Source organism: Leuresthes tenuis, unplaced genomic scaffold (assembly GCF_036924035.1).
Source record: "Leuresthes tenuis unplaced genomic scaffold, fLeuTen1.0.hap1 SCAF_17, whole genome shotgun sequence".
NCBI lineage: Eukaryota > Metazoa > Chordata > Actinopteri > Atheriniformes > Atherinopsidae > Leuresthes > Leuresthes tenuis.
The window spans coordinates 5,111,936-5,139,635 of record NW_027325371.1 but is presented as its reverse complement, the minus strand read 5'-3'; the positions used below and the strand labels follow the sequence as shown (position 1 = coordinate 5,139,635).

At 39.4% G+C, this 27,700-nt stretch overlaps 1 protein-coding gene across 3 annotated transcripts in view; it reads left to right on the top strand.

The window, feature by feature from the left end:
* The window catches only part of asic2 (acid-sensing (proton-gated) ion channel 2), a 337,380-nt gene that overhangs the window by 305,834 nt on the left and 3,846 nt on the right, over positions 1 to 27,700 (top strand). For all 3 annotated transcript variants that reach the window (XM_072369095.1, XM_072369096.1, XM_072369094.1), the window contains 6 exons: positions 664 to 814; positions 12,111 to 12,238; positions 18,995 to 19,145; positions 19,463 to 19,519; positions 26,157 to 26,310; positions 26,962 to 27,053. In XM_072369095.1, the coding sequence (XP_072225196.1) occupies positions 664 to 814; positions 12,111 to 12,238; positions 18,995 to 19,145; positions 19,463 to 19,519; positions 26,157 to 26,310; positions 26,962 to 27,053 (733 nt within the window). The remainder of the gene's footprint in view (positions 1 to 663; positions 815 to 12,110; positions 12,239 to 18,994; positions 19,146 to 19,462; positions 19,520 to 26,156; positions 26,311 to 26,961; positions 27,054 to 27,700) is intronic.

Genomic DNA, 27,700 nt, shown 5'->3' with positions numbered 1-27,700 from the left:
AGTAAAAGAAACATACAGTCTGAGTTCATGTAGGTTATGATTTTTAATCAAGACAATAGGGACCAGTGAGCTGTTAGTTCGTGTTCTGTTTTTGCTCAGTTAGTTTTTGAGGGTCAAATCTATGAGCTTCAATTAGCTTTTTAGGGCAATGACTTTGTTTTCAGTTATCATAGGAAAAGGCGAAGTGATGCAAATTTAGTCTGAGCAGTTGCTGCAATGAGATGATGAAACTAAATACACCCTGAAATCTACAGTGAATCAGATGTAGGTTTTATAGTTTCCTTTACGCCATCAGAATTCTGTGTGCAGACTTCAAAAGAGGATCATATTCAAAATGGACAGTTATTTCTTAGAACTGGAGGCCTTTTGCAGGATGAATAGGAGAGCGTCCCCCAAGCGAGAACTGAAAGACTCAGCTGCTACAAACGGTTGACAGCTGCATACTTACCAAAGAAGCAGAGCCACTAAAACTGTCCAAACTTTTGCTTTGGGCTCTTTTCCTGGAAATACAGTCAGTTATTTAACTTATTTAACTGTTCTCAATAAGAGAAATATTAGCCGAATACACAAGTTGAACTGTATCAGTAGTAGAAAAAAAGTTTTTGTGTCCGTGTTTGAGAATTAATGAACCATTGCTTACCTTTCCTTTGTGTTTTCCCTCAGGTGTTCACCAGGTATGGGAAGTGCTACATGTTTAACGCTGCGGAGGAAGGGAAGTCGCTCCGCACCACCATGAAGGGAGGGACAGGAAACGGCCTGGAGATCATGCTGGACATCCAGCAGGATGAGTACCTGCCAGTGTGGGGGGACACAGGTAGGCATGGTAGCCTGATCAGCTCTCCTACATGTGAACACATCAAAAAGAGAGTTGAAAGAGAAATTTTTTTGGATCCAAATTTAACTTTTCCATTACTTCGTGATTCAAAGGGGTCAAAAAAGTATTTTTTCTTTATGTTATTTCATGTTGCTGTCGAGCACGACTCACACGGCCTTTTCAATGTCCTGAGATTCTTGTTGCCAGGCGACTAAAAATGATTGTTGCTTTGTTTCCTTTTCAAATATTGGATATTTTGTGTTTTTTTTATTCGTGTACTCTGTTTTTATCCTCTGGCCAGCACAGCATCTCTATCTGAGACCTACTTTTGTCATCCCCAGAAACCCTGTGTTGTTCTGAATTAATGGTAACTTATTGTTTGATGTCACACAGATATTTCCACTCAGTTGGTTCATATTTCTGTTGCAAAGTAAATCGGAGTTCATGAGAATCAGCAAAAACTTTATCGTATCTCAAACCAAGGATGGGGGCTGTGCATATTTTTGCATACACAGATTTAATTTAACCATAATTAACATGGAGATGATTATGTGTCTTCCTGATGGAATGTCTTCAGGGACACTTAACACCTAGGAATCCTAAATCGGATAAAGCTGCAGAAAATTCAGTCTAAATGGCTCTAATCTGTGACATAAATGCTCCCTTAGCGCGCTTAAAGTGCAGTTTGCAGGTATTTAACCTGAAAAGTGCAGAATTATGGAGCAGGAGCTAGCTGTGTCTCACAATAACATTTAGAGCTTGTTTTACTGTATTTCTTTTAGCTTTTCAGCTGTAACGAATGACAGAAACAAAAGTTTGGTTAATGATAACAAATATGGTTACTTACAGGAAAATTGACTCTGAAGAGATCAAAACTGTAAATGCACATGCAGATAAAACGAGCCTTGTCTGTTTTGATGCCCTCATCTCAAGATTGCATGTTGACTCGGGATAAGAAATCTTGTTTTCTCCAGAAATCGTCCTTTGTTTTCTCAAGACCACAACCTACCGTAAGCTGTTATCAAGAGAAAAATGAGATTATGGTGAGCATGAATATGAGTAGTTTATGTGTCGACACCTGATTAAATTGTTCGTTGTTACTGCCATGAAATTTTGGGAACATATGGAGCATAAAGTCAAGGCGTGAAGATGTAATTCTGTTTGCTAGAATGTGTTGAGTAAATGTCTCTTCTACAGCAAAGATAATGGGGTCTGTGGGTATAAATAAGAGTTTTTACCCAACTGTACTACACTTAAGACAGTGGCTGCCCTTCAGGGGATTCCATTGTTTGCGGTGACTGGAAAGCAAACTTTACTAAACTATACTGACAAACATTAACCCGATATCTTGAGAAAACAAGCCTTATTATCTCTGGATAATGACATGATTAATCCATTATCACTACAAAACAAGCTTTGTTAGCTCATGATAATGATATTAAAATAGCCTCTTACTGTCATTTACAGCGACCTCTCTCGGCTGTTGGACCACAGCCTTCTAATTGAGTCTGATGGGCGTAAAAGAACCACGAAAGAACAAGGATTAGGAGAAATGTTGTACCTCAGAGAGAAATTAACTGTGAAGAGAACCAGTGGAAAATTACATAAAACAGAAATAAATAAAACACCAGCAACTGCAACCTCAGCTGCTACGGATTTGTTATGTAGTTTTCAAAGGATTATTGGATTATAAACAAATTAAAGATGGTTATTTACCACCTCTATTTACCTGAATTAAACAGGACACAAAACAGTCCCTAATTATGAGGGATCAGCTGGCGGGCTGATAGTTATAATACACAGTGTGCATCAAAAGTGCCAAAGATGTCAAAGCGAGAGAGGGAGAATAAGTCAGGGAGCTTGAAAGATGAGCTGTTAAATCTTAAAAGAAGACAGTTTTCCTGAAGCTGTCGATGTTCAGGTGGCCTGATGTTGATGGAAACATTGAACAGAAGCAGCTGCATGGGGTGAAAGGCTGTCTGCTATCAGTCTCCCATTGTTCTACATTTCATCTACGACTCCATGATAAAATATCCAGGTAAATAATCTTTTTATCTAAAAAGAGCACCACACATGGTCGTGTCTGTTGTTACAGAGGCATCAGGGAAGTCCTTGAAAACAAAGTTACCTATCGTTGGCTAACGCTGAAGACGACGCTGCTGGAGAACCACTGATAGGCAATATTTCTCCTAATCTTTGATCTTTCCAGGTCTTTTGATGCCTGTCAGGGTTTTAATCATGAGGCTGTGGTCTATTCTGTGGATGTGCATTTGCATTTTCAATCCATTCAGCATTAAAATAGAACAAACTTGTTCTTGTTACATGCTTCTTACTTTTAGTTGAGGTTGTTGATCTACCCAAAAGTAGGCTTTCCTACTAATATTATTGCATTGTAACTGATACTGAAGGATTTCTATACAGTATTTACAAAGATTTATAGAGAACTGGGAGCTTTCTTTTCAAAGTCTAGGGTCTTTCACTGGAGTTTATGAAATATACTGGTGTTTTACACCATCTGCACGGTTCCGCTCTGAAGCATACTAAACGGGAGTACCATGTCTGAAGCAAGTGGAAGGGCAGATAGTAGAGCTACAGCAGCCAACCAAGCAACAAGAAGACCAGCAGATGGACATGATTTACCAATCAGAAATCCTATCAATCCTCATGTTTCTGGATGGACAGCTGCAGTGTCATTGTTTATCCCCTTGGGCTTTAATTAGCCTGGACGAGCTGAGTCAGGAAGTGCCCTGGTGCCTAAGCTGAGCCATGTCCCTGTGCACCCACAGCAGGCAGGCTCTGCTGAGGTATTCATCTGGCATCTCCTTCTATCAGTTACAACTCTACCATCAAATCAGCACCTGTCTTCCTTCCTATCACTTTTATTAGAGTTCATCATCCAGAGACCAGCAGTCAGTCTCTGGAGTTGCGGGTCAAACATGATACTTGTCTCTTCATCATGATGGACAAACATTGCAAGAAATGCTATGTTTTATGAAAAATAAACATGTTTTGTTACATGGACACCCAGCTTCCTCCGTACCTTCCTGCTGTCCAGACTTCACACCAAAGGAAAAGCAAAATGGATTGGATGTGTCTGAGGCTGTCAAGAATTTTTTTGCAGAGAGCGCCAGAAAATCAATCCGTCTAAGAGATTAAGACACAGAATCAGGTCATCATTTATCTTTAAGTGTTTTTCTCACTCTATTATTATCTGGATGGTGCTGAGGCTAAGGAGGGCCAGAGAGTGTGATCTGAAGTTTCACTGATTTTTAATGTTTAATGTTGACCTGATATTTTAACTGAGTCTCCAGAAAAAAAAGAAAGAATAACTGTATTTCAAAAAGTAGTGAAAACAACTCGGGTCACGACCAATGAAATTAACATTATTATTTATCACTTCAGTAGTTCTCCAAATGCATCAGTGCGGCTCCAAGTGCACATACCAGTTGGCCAGGGTGTACATAACATCTATCATGATCGCTTTGACACAGAAAGCAATCCTCTTTACATAGATGACCTCCTGCTCAAAATCTCTGCTGGGTTCTTTAAGTGGAAGGGTCAGTTTTAACCCAAACTAAACCCAAACTTTTCCTAAACCTAATGGTGAAGTATGGAATCAAAGTAGAAGAAGAACAAAAGACTTTGAAAATGTACTCCTCTCCTCTCTTACCAGAACTCTTTTGAATAATATTGATTATTTGTTACAGTGAAACACAAAACTTGGACATAGCTCTGCTTATAGATGTTTCTCTGCATAAAGGGAGCTGATTGTTTTCTGGGTTTTTTCTGGATGAATAGAGGGCTGATTTTGAGTCATATCTGCCTTCTGCTGCTTGTAGAGGTGATACTTTACTGTACACCATTATTTAAACATTTCAGAAGTAAAATTAATTATTTTACATGTGAACCTAGCACAAATAATTAGCTGTTTTCAATTTAAGAGACTGAAAAGATTTTCTGCAGAATAAATAATGAAATGCATCTAAAGCTTCAACACCAGACAGACTTCTTTTAACCCATCTCATTAAATTTGGTGTGAAAAAAAAGTATCACAGTATTTCAAACTATGATCAAGTCCCATTTCTTCTTGTTTCAGAAAAACATAAACTCTTAATCCCTTAATCAGGCTCAGAACAGAGTTTTGTTTAAATCAAGCCAAAAAAACCCACCATATCATAATGAAATAGTGTTCACTTACTATTTCTTATTTCTTAACACTGTTACTGGAGAAGTGATGCAGATACAGAATTGTTTATCTCTGTTCGGCTCGGTGTGTGAGAGGCATGTTACAGCATGTTTTAAATCTTCCTCTTTTTCTCTCTCTGTTCTCTTTGATTCCCTCTCGCTGTCATTGATCACTTCTTTACTTCGTTCTAAACTTTGATCAATTTTGGAGCAGCTCTCCTTACATCCCCTTTCTGCTTTTGTTTTCTCTAACAAACCTGTCATAATTTATTTCCTTTACAGCTCATGAACTGTTTCGTCAAACAGTTGTAGGACCACTGCCAGTCTAAGCTTCCTGACTCCACTATCTCTTTTTCCAATAATGAGATTTCTATCAACTCAGACTTTAGTCCCCTTTTTATCTGACAAACCGGAAAGTAAAGTCAAACAGTGCACAATAAAATATTGTCAAGTATCTGCTCTTTTTCAAGCTGTTGCTATTAAATCAAAGTGACGGTGAAAAGCACACAAAGATGAGCCTGAAACAAGCACATGTATGTTGGATGAACAGCAGCTTAAAACCTTAAAAAACTGTTGAGGAAAAAAGCTGAGGATCCTTATATCGTTATAATGTGATGTTCTCTTGTGTTCAGAGTATAAACACTGTTTATTGGAAGTTTAGGGCTGTATTAGCTTCAGTGCACCACAAAGTTTCTTTGTTTGGCAACAACAAATGGCAGCAATTTTGTCATTTGTAAGTTAGCCAGAATCCAGAGATCATGTTATACCTGTTAATGTAACTTAATTACTGTTGTGGTGAAGCGTTGCTAACACTGTTTGTCTGGATGCTGATTTGATCACTCAGTTTCATCTTGGAGCCTGTTTATAATGTTCCGTAAGAAATCACTCTACATAAACATATTTTTGAACCGCTACTTTTCTTTTTGAACCACTACCCACTCTTTCTGAACCGCTACTTTTCTTTCTGAACCTCTACCCTCTCTTTCTGATCTGCTACCATCTCTTTCTGAACCTCTACCATCTCTTTCTGAACCTCTACCCTCTCTTTCTGAACCTCTACCCTCTCTTTCTGAACCGCTACCCTCTCTTTCTGAACCGCTACCCTCTCTTTCTGAACCGCTAACCTCTCTTTCTGAACCGCTACCCTCTCTTTCTGAACCGCTACACTCTCTTTCTGAACCTCTACCCTCTCTTTCTGAACCGCTACATTCTCTTTCTGAACCGCTACCATCTCTTTCTGAACCGCTACCCTCTCTTTCTGAACCGCTACCCTCTCTTTCTGAACCGCTACCCTCTCTTTCTGAACCGCTACCCTCTCTTTCTGAACCGCTACCCTCTCTTTCTGAACCGCTACCCTCTCTTTCTGAACCGCTACCCTCTCTTTCTGAACCGCTACCATCTCTTTCTGAACCGCTACCCTCTCTTTCTGAACCGCTACCATCTCTTTCTGAACTGCTACTATCTCTTTCTGAACCTGTACCCTCTCTTTTTGAACCGCTACCCTTTGGCAGATGGTTCAGAACACTGAAGGCCAGCACTAACAGACTGGCTTCTGTTCTGAGGAATGGCTTCTATGCAAGAACCCTAATCGCACTGAATAACTCGACAACAAAGCAATAAATGTATATTTTTTTTTCATATGCTCAATACATTAATATCATGTGCAATATTTTTTAACTGTTACTCTTACTGAGTGTGAATGGGACATATTAGTGTTATTCTCATTTTTATACAGCACCTGGGGGGATATTAATTCCGTTGTACCTGTACAATGACAATAAAGACATTCTACATTCTACAAACAAAAAATCTTTGTGGACTCAAAATCAGTTATAAAAGATACCTAAAGAAAATCTTTATGTTAGATGCTACATGTGTTCTTATATCACAGTTTGCACCAGTGTTACTAGCTTATTGTGGTGAATCCCATGTTCTTTTAAGTCTAATATGACCTGTGAGCCTGTGACAGTCCCTATTAGCGATAGTAAAGTCCCTGCTAATCCCCATGAAAAGCAATGATACTTCAGGGTGTGCACATAGAAAACGCACACACAAAGTCAAGGATACTCAAATGACACTTTGATGATGGTGGTTCAGATGTCCTTGACCCAATTCGTAACCATCTTCAATACACTTCATAAAAGTAATTTATCATTTATCATATTTTTCAATTTTCTCTCTTGACGTTGATTGTAAGCTATCACTAATCACTCTGTAAATCTTACATGAACTTTAAGTCAGCTCTGAAGAAAATTAGTCATTAAAACAATAGAAGAATTACCCAGATAGGCCTTTAGGTTTACCTAATACAACCTCATAGAATATTTGGGGTCAACAGTTTGCAGTGCGTAGTGTAAAAATCTATTGATAGCCAAATGATTGAAACCAAAGTTTCTGTTTTAACACTAAATGCATCATCAGTTGAATTCCAGATTTCTTTATGAAAAGTTCTTGAATGGGGATTTAAGGTCAGTTTTTGTTAAAGGAGATCCACGAGTCTCTGGCAGCTCCTTATTCAAGCTTTATGCCTGCTTAGTAAAATATATGGGCTTTGTATTTATGGTGTGGGGCTGGATGTGAAGAGAGTGACTTAATGTGCATGTGTATGCTGTATATTGCACAGATGGTATTGAAACAGCAGTAAACATGCCATTGTGCTGTGATCCAACTTTTGATCTATAAATAACTTGATCAGTCAGCCATTATTGTATGGCTTGGTTCCTAAATAACAGGAATGTAGGTGTTTGCGTCAAGTTTACCTTAAAAAATTATTCTTTTGGTAAAATAATGCAAACTAATAGAGAAGAATTGCATAAACGCATATCAGTTTGATTGAAATTCTACTCTGTTATACAGCTGTAGAACTGACGGAAAAGCTCATATAAGATCATGTTTTGGGTTAATATACTGTACACCCCTTCAAATCATTAACATAACATGTCACAGGAAGATGCTGAAAGGTGTAGCTGTTTGAACGATTCGAGCTGAGAGGTTCTGGAAAATCACACCTGACTTTATGGGTGACTTTTTTTCTGTTGTTGCCTCACTGAGGTTGCTGTGCTTGAAGATAATGTTTCGACTAAAGCTATAGAGAGGATTAGTGTTGATGGAATGATTCAACAAGACACCATCAATATAGACCAGAAGCACTCAGAAATGCATATCTGAACATTTCCATGAAAACCTGACCTTGTGCTGTGGAGCATCGTGAAAAGTTTCAGAGCGGCTATAAGGTTTAACCTTGTGGTGACACTCTCAAAGGTTTATTGATTGCGCAACATGAGTCACTGCACTGCACTGGCATCTTTGTCCTTTTTAAGTGTGACATTTATTTATGAATAATATATGTAGTGTTACTTACAGCAAAATACCAACACATCCCCAGTCCCATTCTATTAAAAAATCTACATTATGACATTATATTGTTGGATAATAGAAAAAAGTCCCTGTTCAGATGTATGAAACCATGAAGCAGGAATAAATCGACTGAGTTTAACTGAAAAAACAGAATGCAATGATATCTTAACCTACTCAACCAATATCTTATTCACAAAGGAAAATATGAAGCACATCAAATGTTGAAAGACTATTTCATGAGGAATATTAGCTCAGCTGAAATTTGATGGCTCTCCCATATCTAAAAGATATGTATAGTAAGTGGTACTAAAAACAAACAGGAACATCTTACCTCTAATTGAGTCAATTGGCAACATGTCACTAACCTGATTGGGTTTTTTAAAAAGCACCTTAGAGAGGCAGAGTCTCTCAGAAGGCAGAATTTCTGCCTTTCTATTTGCAGAAACCTGTGTCTACAAATGATTGAGCAATTTAAATAAAAAAAAAAGAGTAGAATTTTTCCATCATCTACAGTACATAATATCAGCAAAAGATTTAGAGAATCTGGAGATATGTCTGTTTGCGAGAGACATGGCTGAACCTCCTGATCTTCAGTATCTCATGCATAGGGATGGGAATCGCTCCCAGTAGTTCGATTCCGTGGAATCGTTAATCCGCCTGCCTAACGATCCCTTTATATTGCTTGAAATGCTGAAGGAGAATAGATATGAATAGAAAAGTACTTGTGTTTAATACAGAGTTATATAATATTATGATTGTAGTTGTTGATAACATCTCTTCCTACTTGGTTGAGTCATTTTGAGGCATTGATAATACTCTTGAAACACATCTAACTGCAGATTCAAAGAGCTATTTTTGATCATCCTGGAGTTCAGATGTAACAAACATCATTACTCATGATCTTCTTCATCATCTTATGATAAAAAGAGCTGGACTGACTGGAGCAAAACAAGCACAGTGATCTTTATTTGCTCCCTAACAAACACACACTTGCACTTGTGTCCAAATGCAAATAATTTTATTTCTCATCAGATAATTGCCTCATGTTTTGAGTGTTGGTCTGAGGATTTTAGTCTTGTAAGAATAAAGAATAAAGTAATTCCAGTGTTTCACAACAAAGCAAATAAGAGTATTAGATCATCCTGTCTTCTCTGATTTTATCATCATTCATTAGTTGTTTTGCAGGAACATGGGGTGTGACTTGAAGCTGAAATAATCATGATGAGATATCATTTTTTAAGCAGAAATTGCAAATTTTTTGACTGATCCAGCTTACCTCACTGTCTCATCCTTTTGTGATCCCACAATCCAAAGCTTTGATTTGTCTTTAAATGGCTCTTCTTCTCTTTGATTTGCATCCAACCGTGTCTCAAGTGATCTCTGAAAGTCCATAAAAATCCCAGTACCTTTTGACCTTGACAGGTCGGTGCTATTTTAGTGGTATGAGGAGGACCTAATCAATATTAAGCAGGTGATGATAATGTTATTGCTGATCAGTGAAAGTGCTACATCTGGTTTGGCATTGTCTTGCTGAAATAAGCATGGATGAATCTGGATGGAAGAATATATGTTGCTCCTAAATCTGTATGAATTGCTCACAACATTGATGGTGCCATTACTTTACTCATGTCACGTGTGCCAGTGCAGCGCCATGACATCATCGATGCTGACTTTTGAGCTATGTGCTGATAATGAACTGGCTGGTTCCTCTACTCTTTAGTTCAGTGGATGCAGCATCTATAATATTGGATCAGTTTTTGGCTTCATCTCAGTCCATCTTGAATGTGTTCAGGCTCAAAGATGGCAGATTTTCTGGATCTCGTCGATAGAAGAAAATAGTTTTCATTTGCATTTGTATATTCAGAGACAAACTGTTCACTGGCGCTTGTTTTCAGAAGTGTTCCTCAGCTGCGAACACAAAGTCTCCTCCTTAAAGACTCAGACCTCACTTAGGTATTCTTTTATACCTAACCCTGTTATGACCTGTTGTAAAGTAGCCTAATTAACTGTGAGATTTCCCACATGCATGTATCTTCTTAATTAGCACTATAAATTAGTCATTTCTTTTACTCCTGTTCCATTTTTTATGTGTTGCTGGTGTCAAATTTAATCGAAGCATTTATGCAAAAAAAAAAACAACTATTCCTTATTGTTTGGTAAAATTCCTTCATCGTTTTGATGAAGGAATTTGTCTGCTGGTGCAATAATATTTTCTTTTATGGCTTTTTTAATTGTCTCTGGACAACAGTCGCTAATTATGTGTGATCTTGCAATGCGATGGCTGCTAATGGAGTATTCGTCTAATAGCTATTTGAAAGACGTAGTATCACCTTTAACATGCCACATTAAAACTTTAAAGACCACTTGAATGTGAAAATGTAGTTCATTAAAACATTAAAGTATCAGACACAAGCAGTGTTTTGCTTGGCTGAATAGTCGCTCTCAGTGTATGCACTCAGTGCACACACACAGTTTTCACATCACACTTGTGCAGCTTTCATGCTGCACCATGACTGTAATCCAACTAAATGATCTCCCAAAATAAACTCAAACAGCAGATGAATTAGTCAAATAAGGAGCATCCCTCTCTTCACACACTTATGGTCTCAGGCTAATTTTATTGGTTTTCATTTGAGCTGTGGAAATGATGGCACGTCATGCCAACATCAGTTGCAGAGCTCACTAAAGTGGTTGTAAATCAATGTGTGCAGTGATCGTGTCTCTGCACACTTTCAGCCAGATATTGTGAGGCAAATGCATGTTAATGAATCCAGTAAAAAATTGATGAAACTTAAAAGATGTATAATGTGTCAGCCACATGCAGGACATGATATTCTAAGGGACAGAATGGACACAACATATTGTCACATTGGAGGGAAGACGTGCAACATACACTGTCAATGGTTTCTGTGACTGATTCAGAGGCGTGGACTCAAAATCAGTTAGTTTCTCTCACACAAAGCCTTCTTTTTCACACTATTTTGCCCACAAAGAAATGCACTTACACACACACACACACACCCCCACACACACACACACATCACTGTTTCCATGACTTCAGAGGACAGCCCAAAAAGCCTGTTTGATCCATTCATCCATTTCTTTATGTGAATAGATCCAAGCTGCTGCCACATCTGTCACTGTGGATGTTTGATTGATGAGTGCATCATGGTGGGGTGATGCTGGTGTGCAGCCTGTCTGGTTGAGACTCCGATGTTCTGGTCGCAGAGCACCCCGAGGTGTCTGGCTGATCAGCTGGCAGGGGAAAGCCTCGACTGTCCATGCATTCACCACCGACTGTCAGAGTTTTATTGATTTCCGCAAACACTGCTCTCTCTTTGTCCGTAATTGTTATGGCTCCTTTGGTCCTTACCTGTGTGTATGTGTGCTTATACTCATATGAGTGCTCTGAAAAGAAAGATAAAAGCTCTTTCATCTATGGAGTCAGCACCAAGTCGTTTTTACTGTGTTTGATGTCACAACAATTGGGATGTCTCTGAGAGTGTGTTTTATCACAGAGCCATTCCTAAAAGCCTTAGGCTTTGAGTCAAAATCCCAAGAAATCATCACTAAAAGGTTGTTTCAGACATGAAATTCAGATTTGGACTCTCTCCAGCAGTATCTGATGAGCGTGAACAGCTTGTTTTTCTGCTCATCTTTCCTTAAACAGTTTACCTGAACCTGTCAAAAGCGAATTTATTTTCTTGCACATTTCTGTAAACCCACTTACTTGGTCTTTTCATCTTCCTTGCAGAGGATACGGCCTTTGAAGCAGGAGTGCGAGTGCAGATCCACAGCCAGGCGGAGCCTCCATTTGTTCATGAACTGGGCTTTGGCGTGGCCCCTGGATTCCAGACCTTTGTGGCCACCCAGGAACAGAGGGTAGGTGCCCCTGACTTTCACTGATGCACAGTTAACTGCATTTTCATTATCATTTTCTTCCTTGAGCTGTTTTTCACCTCTAATCCACACATTGATCTTATCGCTCAGAGATTAATAATGACTATCCTGCCGTAACAGGCATGATGGGTGTGTGTATGTGAGATGATGGGTTTGTTTCCAGCTTCTCAGCTGGCCTCTGTGGTCTCATGGTTATTGTTGACAGACAAATGATGAGCTTCCCTCTCCTGTCACCAGCTTTGACCTTTTTAGTAGAGGTTCTCGACACAGTCTGAGTCGCACTCAATCACACAGAGAGTTTGTTCCATCACACAACGCCAGTATTAAAACATGCAGTGTTCACAGACATACACAGACCATGATGTTTGTTGTAGACAGCATTTTCTCAGTGACAGTTCTTCTACTTCATGCAGTTATTTTCCACTTCTTCTCTTTTCCGCCCTCTTAGCTGAAGTTGAACGAGCTCTTGTCATGTTGCTTTTGCAGTGCCAAGCTGAATGTCTTTCTATTGTGTCTCCTGTGAGCCTTGTCAGGTCACTGTGGTTATTAGTTCTGTCACACTTCTCCAGAATTTGTCTTTTTCTATAATGTTCTTTCTGTCTGTCTGCCTCCTTTTGTGTCTACGAGCTAAGCTTGGGGGAAATGCATTGCCTGATTCAAACTAGGAGAAAAGAAACGTCTGTCAAGATAGATTCACTGCCTTTTATTTTTTTTAAATGACTCCTGTTTTCCTTTTTTGTTGGCATACACTAGCTGTCAGTGTTCACAATATGTGCTGTAACACATTGTTTTCTAAGGCCCCTGAAGGAGGTAGAGGTAAGCAGCAAACATACCAGTGTGGTGTACAAGATTCAATTTTATAGTCTACTTTGTGACAATGAGTTGTTTCTCGTTACGTCATGTTTCTGGCCATCACAGCTCTCTTTAGCTAAATGCTAAACTGAATCCACAAGCTGGTAGTTAACTTTGCCTTTCTGCTGATCGGTGGTGGGCAGGTAATTCAGTTTTTGGGGTGCTGTGTGCTGCCTGACTGTCAAAATGACACTATTTTCTCATTTCAATCACCGCAAACCACACATAGCGTTGTGGGTGGGCAGAACAGGCCCGGGCTTGGCCATCTGCGCAATGGGCCCATCCTGTCAGAAAGTCAGACGGTATAATTTCTTATATTCTATGTTCAATTGTCTGAATTATCGTTTAAGATACAAAAAGGGTGAAAATATTTCCCACAGTTCATATTGCATTAGCCATTACATGAATTTACTGCCATGTGTTGGCTTTGGGATGTTTTGGTAGGAGGGAAAATAATTATTTGTTCCATGGGTATAATCTGATGGCCATAGAAAGAAAATACAATAAATACTGGGAATGAGACAGGTCAGACTGTGGCACAATCATCCATCAACTTGTCAACACTGAGACCGACAGGCTGAGATTACAGAGAAACTGAGAGCAAATAAAACTGATGGTTCATATTGTGTTCACATGTCACTGTCTCACTGCATTACTGTTAATACATTTTATATTGACAGAAGGAAAATAAGATAGACAGGAGGTAGATCTAAACAATGAAGATTTTTTCCTGCTAAAAGTATATATATGTATATACTTCTATAAATACTCTGACTTTCCACAATTACTGTGGCCCATCTGAGTTTAAAATCCTGGTGCAACACCTGATACGAACCATGTGCTAAGTTCACTGTTTCTCCAAAGAAAGCCACAATAAAGACAAATCATTAAGCCACTGTTTAAGTTTTTGATTCAGCACCAGTTCAGTTGAATCTACATGGACCACAATGCACAAAATTGTTGTTTCTCCTCTTTAGTCCAGTGAAATACCTATTGTTTTAGTTTTTTAATCACTAACAGATATTTTGAAAAGCAAAATAGTCCAAAAATCCTTTTTTCCCACCACAAAGTGCATGTTAGCAAGAAGCAGTAACAATTTGGTTTTATCTGCCCGTTTGTCCTCTACAAAATAACAAATTACACTTTAGAAATCATTTAGCACTGGCCTGACTTTTCCCAGGTTTGCTGTTGTTTATCTTGCTATGCAGCTGGATTCTTGCAAGATAAGAGATCACGTGAGAAACCCTCTGCCGCATCAGATAAGTCAGGCCCACTAATCAAGACAAACAGGCAGCCATGAATTAGTGGCAAGAGATGCAGCTTGGAAGAAAGGTCACCAGTTCATCTCCCTTAACGGAAGAATAAATTCAGACAGTGGGCTCCGTCACTATCAGCAGCTGAAAAACAAAACAACCAACCTCTTAACTGCTCCTTGAAGGCAGCACCTCCAGCAACCCCCGGCTCAGGGTTTGTGTTCATTACTCTTCAAATGAATTCACGGCTTACAAATGGGTTAACTACAGATGCCAAATTCATGCATGTGTGAAAAGATTTGTACTGTTTTTACAGCCACCTGGGCAGAATTAAGCAAAAGAAATCCCAGTAGTGCACATTTTTTAAAAATCATTTAGCTTTCTGGTCCTATGTGGATCATTTTAAAATGATTATCGTTTTGTTTTCACTCGATTTAAACTGGAGAACAACCTCTCAGTTGAAACACTTGCTAGTCCTATGGACCTTGTTCAGTTTACCTTGAACTAGCTGGAGCAGCTTATACCAATAAGTTCACCATAGCATTGCTTGAGCAAGTTGCATCCATGTCTTGGACAACAGAAAATAAATAAATGTCATTCTGTCTAATATTTTCTGATAATCTGAGCGAATCTACGCCGAATCAAACTAAATGTTGCTTAATTTTCATCAAGTTCGAGGAGATGTGTATGATGACATTTTTGCATACCTTGTGCTTTGTAGCTGAAGAAATGGCCTCGTTAATTCGCCGCTGATCCTCCTCCTGATTTACACATGCCAAACAGTGACGATGGCACTACTGGTTAGAGTGGCCATGAATTCGGCTTTCTGTGTGTAAGCACACATGATGTGGGCCCGTTTCTCCTCTATTACTACTCCGTAACTGCCTGAACTGCAGTCGTCCCATTACGCCTCTGTACTCACTTAAATGACATGATGCACAATGACGGTGCATCAACCCCAGTTAGAAACAACTACAACAGTGGCAGGTGCTGATAACAGGTCATGTGCCTTCTTATTCTCTCTGTTGAAATAAAGTTACGGTGCGCAGATTTATTATGTTAACGTGCACACATTTATTCTTGGTTTCTAAAGTGAGTCCAAATACTTTGAATCTGAGTGTAAGTACCAAGCAGGTATGTATTTCTGAATGAAATCGAATAACTCTCTTCCACAAAACATCACCACCTCAGAGCTCAGTATAATGCTGATACAAAGAGTCAGGGTGGAGGAGATATCTTTCCAGAAATGGTTCGACCCCTTGTGTAATGAGCCTCTAGGGTCTCCGTCTCTGTGACTGGCAGGGTGTAGACAGGCCATCATCCGCCTGCTCTCTGTGAAAACACTGTCCCTCTCCACAAGCCTGCACAGTGGGAACAAGCAAATTTAGCTTCAGCTAACTAATGCAGAAAAGCACTTTGTACCCATTGTCTAGGGAAAAACCTTCCTGGTGGGAGTCTCAACCTGTCTCCTCAAGCCCTCTCCCTAGAAGCCAGAGAGCACTTTAAAATATGTCCAAAAAGAAAAAATCATGATGAGGATTATTGTGTAAAATATCTGGGACAAATATCCGTGTGAATGTAGATTCTTATAACAGATATCAATCAGTCCGCTTGTGAAAATGTGACTGAAACTAATTTTGGCAAATAATGTTAGGTCTAGATCAAAGCAGTTTTAATCAAGTGAGCCTTGGGGATAAAGTCCATGGTCTACAGCAAAGGAAGAATAAGTCCTCCCAAAGCAATTTTAAATGTAGGCTCCCCAGACACAGAAGCTGTCTGTCTGTGGGTTTTTAACTGAAACTAAACCAGTATGCTGTTCTTTTGGTTCTTCTCAAGGATTAAAAAGAAAGGTTCCCATGAAGACTCTTGCTTTTCCAACTCACACTTTGAGTTGCATTTTTATCTCGATGTCATTAAATTGAACAAAAACACATGAAGGTCTTCACAGATTAGTTGTTGAGGTCCAATTTTAACCAGACCAAAAATGAGCATATCTGCATTTCAGCTCACACAACCAGTGCTAAAAGAATAACCTCCTTGTAGCTCTCCCTTTTCTCAACTTTTTTAACAACATCCCAGGTTGACCAAGTCGTACGGCCTAATTAAAGTATTGCGGTGGTATAACAGGGGAGAGGAGCATTGATTAATAACACATTGAATGTGGCACCAGCCGCTGCTCTTATTAGATAGAGCATAATCAGGTCAGCAGGTCTCAGTGTGGTGAAAAGTGATATTGAACGCTGTGAATCATCTGATTACAGAGAAATAATCAGATCAAGAATCAGCTATAGCTGACTCTAATAAGGCCAGAAGTGAAGATTAGCTGAGGTTTGAAGGAGATTGTAAAGGTTAATAATTGCTGAGGCGCACCTTTGTTTGGTCTCTGATAAAATTAATAGCGTCTGGATGTCAGTATATTGCTTGTGCTTGCTACTGGTCTCAACATGGGCTATTATCACAGGAAACATTATAGCTGCATCCAAATGGCTAAGAGCTTCTGGACATCGAAATATTTAGAATGCTAGATTGCTTTTTGGATTGATATAAAATGTATTGTCCCATTGTAAGTGTCGGTGCAATGACTGCATCTGAAAACCTGTACCTACACAGCAGGAATACAAAATCACCTGACAAGGGTTTCAGATCGTCTCAGTACAAGCAAGCAGACTGGGGCCAAATCAAACTGGCAGGATGTTGCATTTCACCTTATCTGAAAAAAAGATGCTCTTTTGTCAGAGGAAGCTGCCTTGGGATACACTGTGATGACAGTGAATGTAACTGGGAACAGCGGGTGATGGACACAGTGCACGACTAGACCTCGTTGTCTGTGTTGTGAAGCAGATGGGCCGACACACTGCTCGGCATGGAGTCCCTGGTTTCTCATCTGTTGTCCCAGTCTTTAGAGCCATACAAGCCGAAGGAGAACATTTGGATGCACTCCCATCACTGTGTGTTGAGGGATTTTTCTGACAAATTCTGGTTATCTGTTATATTGTTTTTCTCAGCACCAGGTTTGTTGAGTGACTTTTTGTTGGGTTTCAAGTGGTAAAGAATGCAATGTATCTGCAGGTCATAAGTAATAGAGTTTATTAATGTTTTTTCTTTCTAACTGCAGATAGAACGATAAGTAATATCTTTTTTTTATCCGAGACATCGATAAACACAAAGTGTGTAATGTAACAGTGGAAGGTTTAATCCATCAAACTGTCAAGTAGTCTTAATAACATTAGCCACAGCTGATGGTAGAAACTGTCAAAAAATCAGGTTTATCTGACTCCTTCAAGTCCAATAATCCACTGTCTGAATAAAAAACAACCAGAAAGAACCTGCAAGAGTGTCTACAGCTGCTGTGGGTACTCGCCTGCACATGCGTCAGAATTTTCACTGCAGGGTTTTTGAGGCAAAGCTGAAGCACAGCAGAGAGGGAGGTAGAGACATCATCATCAAGTTCACAAGGTTATTAAGATATACATGCTTTGCATGTGAGTATGGTGATAAATCACATATAGATTAGGTTATAAACTTGGATAATCTGATGATGTTTGAGGATTTTTTTTAAAGATGTCCAGGGATGAGGCGCTTCAAATATTAGCAGGGAGAGAATTTCAGAGGTTTGCAGTGTGGTCCCACTGGGACTGGGTGTAGGGTTAAGACGTAGGAGGATGTTAGGAAAATGAATAAGAATACTCAGAAATTCAAAAGCATAGAGCATTTAATCATGTTGCAACAAGGGAACATCTACATACAGATGCTGTGATGCAAATGCTCCAAGATACTAAAAGGTTTTATAGGGCAAACAGATGGCTTGCATTTTTATACGAGTCATGAGACATTCAGGGGGCTGCACGGTGAGAGGGTCCAGGTTCATCACTACTGGGTGATGTAGTGGGGTGCCACCTTCTTACAAAGATAGGTTTGGTCGTTAAAAGTGTATTTCATATAGTGCATGTAAAAATCTTTGATTTGGGGAATGCAATATGAACAAGTGCTTTTGTCACATTTATTTATAAAGCACAATACAATTCAAAGTGCTTTATATAGAACATAAAAGCGTTAAAAAATAAAGTAAAATGGAGAGAGAGAGTGATGCAGTGCAATGAAATATTAATGAAGTATTCATCAAAGTCCTTCAGTTTATTTAAATCAGTTAATCAAATGCAGCACTAGATATGAAATACTTCTGGTTTAAACGAAGGAAGGACACCTGCAGTTATCTGAAGTAGCTTCTCCATTTTTAGTTCCAACTCTGGGGACAGAAAGCAAAGCTGTTTCTGAAGACCAGAGACATCTTGAAGGTTCATAAAGTACCAGAAGATCTGATATGAAACACTTTAAAGCTTGATAAACCGGTGTTTTAAAGTAAACCCTTTGATGGACAGCAAACCCTTTGATGGATGAATATTACTCAAGTGGTTATATCTGGCACTATGTAAAAAAGATATTGATTGTAAAATTTCTAATATTTTGATTGGAAGGCACGGTTCATTTTCTTATTTACATTAAGGTTTTGCTAACTGATTATTTATATTTTTAAGATACATTGTTGTGTACAGTTATTGGATTTCCATTATTTGACTGGTTTAATTGTGAGAAAGGCATTAACCAACCATTCCACTTCTTTTCTCACCTGCAGCTGACCTACCTGCCTCCCCCGTGGGGAGAGTGTGAAGCCAAAGCACTGAAGTCAGGCTTTTTCCAGGTCTACAGTGTAACCGCCTGCAGGATTGACTGCGAAACACGCTACATCGTGGAAAACTGCAACTGCAGGATGGTGCACATGCCCGGTAAATACCACTGCCATTCTGTTGACATGATGGTGTATTGAGCATGTATACATCAATAAAAGTTTTCAACAACATTGCAGTATTGTATAAGGGATTAAACAGCAATGACAAGTCAGTACTGGATTAGGTGTTGGCATTTTAAAAAGCCCCAGGATTACAGTAGGTGTCTAACTGTGAAAAAAGTGCTATTTCTAACAAATTGTAAAATTCATCCTCGTGTCCACACTTTGTTTGTTGAGTTTTCCATGTAGTTAACATTTAAACACTGCCCTTAAGTCGTCACCTCTTCTGACGTGCATTATTTAAACTGTTCCCAGGTGATGCATCGTACTGCACACCTGAGCAGTACAAAGACTGTGCTGAGCCTGCGCTGGGTAAGTTAGCATAGACCTACACACTCCTGAACATCTGTAGACACAGATAGAAATATAACCCACAGTATATATATTATAGCTATATATATACTGCAGAAAAACACTGAGCATGCTATACAGTGTCTTGAAATCTTAAACTCATCATGTCGGCCCTGCAGTTGGTCAACCTGTCCACGAATAAAGGTGCACACGTTCCAGTGTATGGGTCACTATTTATTATTGATTTATCAACAGGTATATCTCAATATTGCCGCTTGCTTGTGAAGTGCTCATTCAGTCTGTAAGCAGCGTCAGATCCAACAGGGACAGCTGTGTTATAGTTTAGTTTAATGCATGGATAACCATGCAGATAACGCAGGATTTTTCCTGCACTAATGTAAATCCATGTAAACTTTTTATTAAATATGAGCCTCTCCAGCTGTTTGAAAAGACATATGATGTCGGCTTTCACCTCAGTGTAATATTTTACCATTAACTCCACAGTCTCATTGAAGTCATATAATGTTTTTCTACTTTTCATTTTATGGAAATTCAATTTCCTAGGAAACATTTAAAGTCATGGCTTTAGCCTTGAAAGGCAGCAGGATCATGGGGTGCTATTTCATCACGTTTCCTGCATTTAATCATAAATTCAAGGGGCACAACAATGGCTCGGGAAAATGCACTAGACCAGAGGCAAGGTACACACTTGATGTGTTGTCAGGTTATTGAAATACAAATAGATTTCTTTACACAAAATACTGAAATTTTGATGGTAAATGCACTTCTCCAAACCACACACCATAACTGCATGAAATAAAATACAATCCCAGTTCCAAAATCACTGGGATGCTGTGCAAATGTAAATGAAAACACAGGGACATGACTTGCAATTCACTATAGTAGGTAGAAACATGTATCAAAGGCTGGAAATGAGACAATTTACTACTATTCCTTACTATGCTTTTATAGTATTATATTAGCACATTTTGAATTTGATTTGAATTTGAAATCACTGTAGAGACTCAGCAACACTTCCAGAAATCATATTCTGTGAACACAGTTCACCGTGCTATCCACAAGTGCAGGTTAGAGCTTTATCATGCAGAGCTAAAGAAGATATATGTGAACGAGATGCAGAAACTCTGCCGTCTTCTCTGGATTAAAGCTAATTTGAAATTAACTGAGGCAAAGTGGAAAACTGTGGTCAGATGAATCGAGATTTGAATTTCTTAGATTTTCGAGATCATGAACGTTGTGTCCTCTGGACTGAAAAGGAGAGGGACCAGCCTGTTATCGGTGCTCTGTTCAAAGATCTGCATCTCTGATGGTATGGGGGTGCATTAGTGCCTTTGGAAGTGGCATTTTGCACATCTGGAAAGGAACCATCAATGCCGAAAGGTATAAAGATATAAGGTATAAGAGCCACTTTCAAACGACTTTTTCAGGGAAGACTGCATATTCAGCAAGACTTTGCTAAACTGCATATACAACAGAATGGTTTCATAGAAGAAGAGCTACTGGGTTTATTTACATTTCACACAGCATTTAAATTTTGAAGGGAATTGGAACTTTGATATTTCTCAATCTGATCATTTACAATACATTAGTGTTGTGCTGCAGTGGTCCAAATGGTCCCTGCTCCCTTTAAGGTGGATCTCTGTGACAATATATTGTGTGTGTCACAATTAGTAAATGGCACTCTTGGAGAAGGACCCAAATACAGATGCATACAAGCTGTAAGTTGGCTTTTATGGGAAAAAATATGATGATGGCTCAAAGCCCCAAATCCTCTCTAAGGCCTAATCGCTAAACCCTCACAGACTTAATTGATGTCACAGCTGTCGTGTGTCGTGAGTGGGAGTTCATGAGGGCTCCAAATGGTATAAAAATGAGACATGGGTCAGAATTGTGTGATGGTACATGAAAAACTAACAAAGCTCCACTAGATACTTAGAAAACGAAAGCCTCCAGCATTAAGGAATGTCACAAGCAGCCTTGGAGAGCCATGAACGAAATGAATCCTTTTATCCTCAACTCTATGAAGGAGCAGTGAATAGCCACAATAGTTCCCAGATGGTTATAATTACAGGAAATATCTAAGCTGGCTGGCATTTTGTTGTTGATGGGGAAGGAGGACCTCCAATTTTACAGTTTAGTGTTGACAACAGTCAGATAACAGCAGTAAAAAGGCAGTAAGAACCTTGACGGTTGGTAGTTGGACTGAGACTAGAGATTGGAACAAGTCTTTAAGGCAGATGGATAAAAGTACCAGCAGTAAAGTGGCAAGAAAGTTACCAGCAAATTTTCCTCAAGGACAACATTAGCAAAGGACAGGTATAAATGGGTTTGAACGATTACTGAGTTAACTGATTTGGAAATGGAAGAGAGATGTATGAGTGGGTGGGGTGAGTCAGCCTGGAGGAGGATGGTGGAAGAAATGGATGGGATCTGGGATGGTTTGGATGCGGCTGAAGGGAGGAAACAACCAGGCAGAATTAACACAGTCAGGGAGGAAATCATGACATGTGCAAAAGTTTTTCACAAGGTCCATTTCAGGAGTGTTCCAAGAAAGTTAACTAACCTGCAGAAAAGATGATTAGAATTATTTACAACGTGAACAGATTAAATCAATCGGGCTGAGCCTGTCTTTTTGATACCTCAGAAGTAATAATGGATAACCCTTCTCTTTATGAAGATGGGTGGCCATATGCTGCCAACGAAGATGTTAATGTTAATCCCAGGCTTCGAAAAACTTCCATTTGTCCTTGGATGAAAGTAATTCCAGCTGTGTAGCAATGACTCATGAATATGGTAAACTGTGTCCTCTGGTGTAGTTTTACCTTAAAAAAATGAACAACAACATCAGCTTGGCACAGTGATTTAACTGGATGATGTGATGAAGTTTAGAATACTGAAGACACTTCCTGGTCTGCTGTTAGCTTTTCAGTACTAAAACGTGATAAATGAAAAGTCATCCACAGCTGACATACCTAAAAAAGAAAAAAGAAAGAAGAGCAGAAGAATATCACGATGCTCAATCGTGAACTGATTCCGAAGATTTTGTCCTTATCAATGATTTTAACCCCCAAAATAGGGGTTTAAAGAATTCAGAATGTTTTCCTTAAGTGGTAGCCATTGTTTTTATTAATTAATCAATAAGAGATTTGCATCACTTTGGTTAATTTTCATTCGAAAAAGAACAGCTTGCATGATAGTGATGCTAAATAAAAGCTACTCATCAGTGAAAACGGACAAATAAAAGTGATGAGTACTGTCAGTGAATGTCGCAACTTTCTCTCTGCTCAGCCTCCGCCTCTCCCAGCGATTGTTCAAATGTATTTCTGGAAACCCAGAAAGGAGCAAAAAAAAATGTAGCCAAGGGCAACAAAACCTTCAGGCAATCAGCATCAAGGCTGCAGACTCCCACACCATGAGGGCATTCAGTGTAGCTCAATGTGTCATTAATGTGCACTCAAAAACACAAGTTACAGTGTGTGATGCAGGAGCACAGAAGGCTTCAGTGCATATTCCAGGCAGCTCTTTTCATGTAATTGGCTTCATTTTTTTTGTAAAACCCACTCAATCCCAACACACGCACACACACACAGCTTGGATCATGGTATGCACATTTCACATGCCAAAGTTTGATTTGGTTTTTCCTCTCTGTAACTGTGTCAGGTTTTGGAAATAGATCTGATTTTTGCCACAGGGGAAGGTTGCTACATATCTACTACACAAACGTCTTGCTTTTCTCCTTTTTAGCCTTCGAGGAAACAAAGCCAAAACTGTCGTATAAAAGGGATTATTTTGGTATTGTCCATGCCTCGATTAAACATTTGATCAATTACTACTGACGATTAGTCCCACATGGAACAGTATGAAAAATATATATGAAACATATCTGGAGGAAATTTATACGCTTTTTTTTTCTTTTGAGATTCAACTGTGCGATAGAAAAAAGTGCAAAGATGGACAAAGGTGAGAGGCTTAGACAAAGAAATCAGTCATTTAGATGCATGAGGCCTTGCTCTCATGAATCCAATAACAACTCATTTGAATGAAAATAAGAGACCACTGTGAAGCAATATTGAATATCCACTCACAATTACGTGACTCTGTGGCCCCGCCAGCTATTACTGCACCATGGGGGATATTTCCCCCCTGCTCGGTGATCTGCAGGTCTGCCACAGAGCTGCTTAAACGGAAACAAGCATGATTTCTTTCTTTTCCCTTCTAAGAGTAATGAGTGAAAGAACAGAACATTTGAAATTCAAAGATTTTTGAGTAAAGAAAGGTTTTTGATAATGAGATCTCTTTATTCAGACTTTAAGGAAGTGATTTGTGAGCAGCCTCTGTGCTGAGGAGACTTTCCACAGAGCTATATTTGACAGGCTTGCGTCGCTTAACATTACCGTCACCACTGCCGAAGAGTTGGTGTTATGTAGGAGGCTGTGGGCTTCACACGAAATCATCCAGTGCACTCAAGTCTAATTTTTTCATGAAACTGCCACAGCAGAGCCTTGAATAGAGTCTTCTGCGGCGGAACTCTGTCGCTGCCAGGGTGAAGGCTGCTTCACCGATGCTGCTTGAGGGCATGTTTGTTTTTGCTGCTTTACATTCTCTGCTCTGTGACACTGACAATGACTTATGCTGTCGTTAGGGCATCTGTGGAGTAAACAACCACATGTCCTGAGACGCAGTGTAAATGGGGCCATGTTTGCAGTCACATTTGCTATTCTCCATGTCTGTCTTTTCATGTGCAGCCCTTGATTTCAGGTAGAATCTCCCAAAAAACAGCTATTTAAGGCTATACAAGCACAATCATGCAGATTGTTTAAGTCTGAATGTGATCAGCTTACTTGTTCATCAGTATTGGAAAAAGAATTGATGCACACCTCAAACTGCCTAATTATTGTAGCTGAATGTTTTTTTAAGGTAAGTTGGGTTCTAATTCTCTGTACTGTCCCATTTGTTGGTTTAAAAAAAAGAAATAATGTGTTTAGTTTTTTGTAATTAGTCGTTTGTTATCAGTTATATATTTTAATGTTTTTTTAATTATTGTGGAGTTATGATTTGGGGACTGCATAGCGTAGTGGTAAGATTGCCACCTTTCATGTGGGGCAATCTTACCATGACCTGGGTTCAAATCCCCTAAATGAAAGGTACTACTACGTCCAGTAGGTCCTTAGGCAAGGCCCCCGTACCCTATCTGCCTACCTGTAAGTCGCTTTGGATAAAACCATCTGCTAAATTCATAAATATAAATATAATATATATAAATATATGATTTAGTGTGAGAAGTGTCACAGAACAGTCCAGTCTGACCTTTTCAGAAGTCAAACCAACAACTAAAGTCCCAAAAATTTTTTTTGTTTCGTAGAGAGAAATGTCCCATCTTTGCATTTGAAAAACAGGAAGCACTGACTATACTAGGATGCTGGAGAGAAAAATCAAACCTGAGTCAGAGGGAGCATTATGATTTTTGTCACTGGACAAGCTCTTTATCATAGATAGTGTCCAACCAGTCTTCATGTGTTTGGTGGACATAGAGAAGACTTGACCCTTGTGTCCCTTGTGGCTTACCAGGTACTTTTGTTACGGGGCATTCGGATCCTATACAACCACAGTGATTGGAGCATTGGACTCCACCAGGGCTGCTGTTCACAACCTTTTATGGTGCAGCGTCGGAGTGCCAAGCTTAGAATTGCACCTTTGCTTTCTACAAGCTGGAAGAAGAATTAGGACCTCCAAGCCTGAGACTGTGTTCCACAGTTGAAAAAAGGCTGATTGGGAGTGATTTGTGGTCTCGAGTTGAGGAGTTTCTCAGGCTTGTTCACAAGTGGGAGTAGAATGCAGTGGTAAAATTGACAGGCAGACTGGGCCAGCATCTGTAGCGATGTGGAAGTTATACCAATTTGTTGTGGTGAATAAAGAGCTGAGCTCTAAGGCGAAGCTGTCAGATTAACAGTCTCTTGACATTGCAACCCTCACCTGTGGTCATGAGCTGTCAGTAATGACTGACATAATGAGAATCTCAACGCAATTGGTGGAAATGAGCTTCCTTTGAAAGGGGGTTCTGCTCACTTTTAGGGACGGGGTGAGCAGCTTGGTCATTCAGGAAGGATTTGAAGTAGAGCTACTGCACGATGCAGAAGAGAGCCAGTTAAGGTTAAGGTGGTTTGGACATTTGGTCTGGATACCTTCCAGATGTATCAACTGTTAGAGTTGAGGTTGCGCTCCTCGTGGCCCTTTTTATTGCATTTTATTATCACTCCTTGGCAGAGGTCCTTTGAATAAGAATGGTTATATTTTCACAGTCCAGATAATTGTCTCGGGGGGAAAGGCCTTAATCAAAGTCGCACATTGTCAGCAGAATATTCATGACCACATCAGGAGCTCTGCTTCCTAATCAATAATGTAACACTTAATGGAAAACAAAGAAAAAAACAATCAGGTACATATGAGCCAACTGCTTCATTTACTGCCATTAAACTGGATGTGTCAATGTGATTGAGACTGTGAAAGTTAAAGACTCACTTTGCACTCTGATTTTTCCCCTGTTCCCATCATTTTCGTCCCATCGTCCTACATCACGTTACATTTCCCCACCTGAATTTTCCACTGTCTGCCTAACCATCGACGCATCTGTACAAAGCTAAACTGTCCTCTGTGGAGAGCAGCAACTGCATCTGCAGGACGCCATGCAACATGACCCGCTACAGCAAAGAATTATCCATGGTCAAAATCCCCAGCAAAACCTCAGCACGCTACCTGCAGAAGAAGTTCAACAAGTCAGAGAAGTACATCACGTGAGTAGACGATGGCAGCTCTCTGTATCTGCTGTCCTACAGTGACTGGCTGCAGCTCTGAATTAGCTAATTGGCTTAACGTTAATGTAGCTTATTTGACTAATCAAAAGGTGTAATAGATTAAAATGTGTCTTTTAGAGGTATATTTCTTTTTCTCTGTTTTTGGTTGAAACTGGGTATAATGGGCATAGTATCAACAACAACTTAATGAATTTCTCTTATCTTTCCAATGAAATATGATCAAATCAGAGAATATTTGAGAATATGCAGCATCTGCCCTCCATTCACGCTAATCACCGATCTAATCCAAGCTTTTTATGACTATCTTGATTGATTGCAGTATTAAATAGACATGTTATGTCATCGTATTATTTTTCTTACCATACTGAGAAACCTCAGACTCAGTCAGAGTTTTGTTTCCTGCTTAACTGATGAGCTGAACATCCACTTTTACTGCCCCCATTGTTTCTATCGACCCTTAATCAAAGTTCTAAATATTTGGAGGCTTTGATTGGCTGCGGCAGCCGGAGCCACTGCTACAAGCCTGCTCTCCTCCTACACAGTGGGAGACAGCTGCTGATTGTCTTTCTTGCCAAGTGATGAGCTGAAGTGGGATTCATTAGGATAAAGGACCATTTTTACCTTTTGCAGGGACAACATCTTGGTGCTGGATGTGTTCTTCGAAGCTCTGAACTATGAGACCATCGAGCAAAAGAAAGCGTATGAGGTGGCAGGCTTGCTTGGTAGGTTTACTTTGCTGCTTTTGATTTTCAAAATCTGAATCCAGCCTGTGTTAGTCATCGATATTTTGCTGTTGATTCATAGAAAAATGGCTGCTCTGACTTATGAGCTAATTCTAGTCTTCTTTATAATGTGACTGATTGTGTCTCTCACAGCAAGCTCAGTATAACAGCTTTTTCTGTTCCTTAACACTAGAACCGCCAACAATGCAGTACCTCTGAGAAGTACCATAAGGTCATTTTGACTTCTCACCACTGCAGACTTTGCAACTGCAAATTACAAAATCTCTCTCTGAAATATTTGGTTTCTTTTTTCAATAGCATGTAAAAAACGGATGAAATAACATTATATCAGAATTTGATGAATTTTGCCGCATTCGACTTTCTTTTATTTCATAGAAAGTTGTCAAACAGATGAAAAAAATTAACATTACTCATAAACATTGAACATTACAATAATTATTACAGTGCTCACCATTATTTATGTCCTGCAGCATTGCCAAAATCTGACTGACAGTCATAGGCTACGATCACACTGCAGGTTTTAATGCTCAGATATGACTTTTCTGAGATCTGATCTGATTCTTGTATGTGGTTGTTCACATTATATTTCAAATGCGACCGCAATAGGACTCCAGTGTGAATAGTCT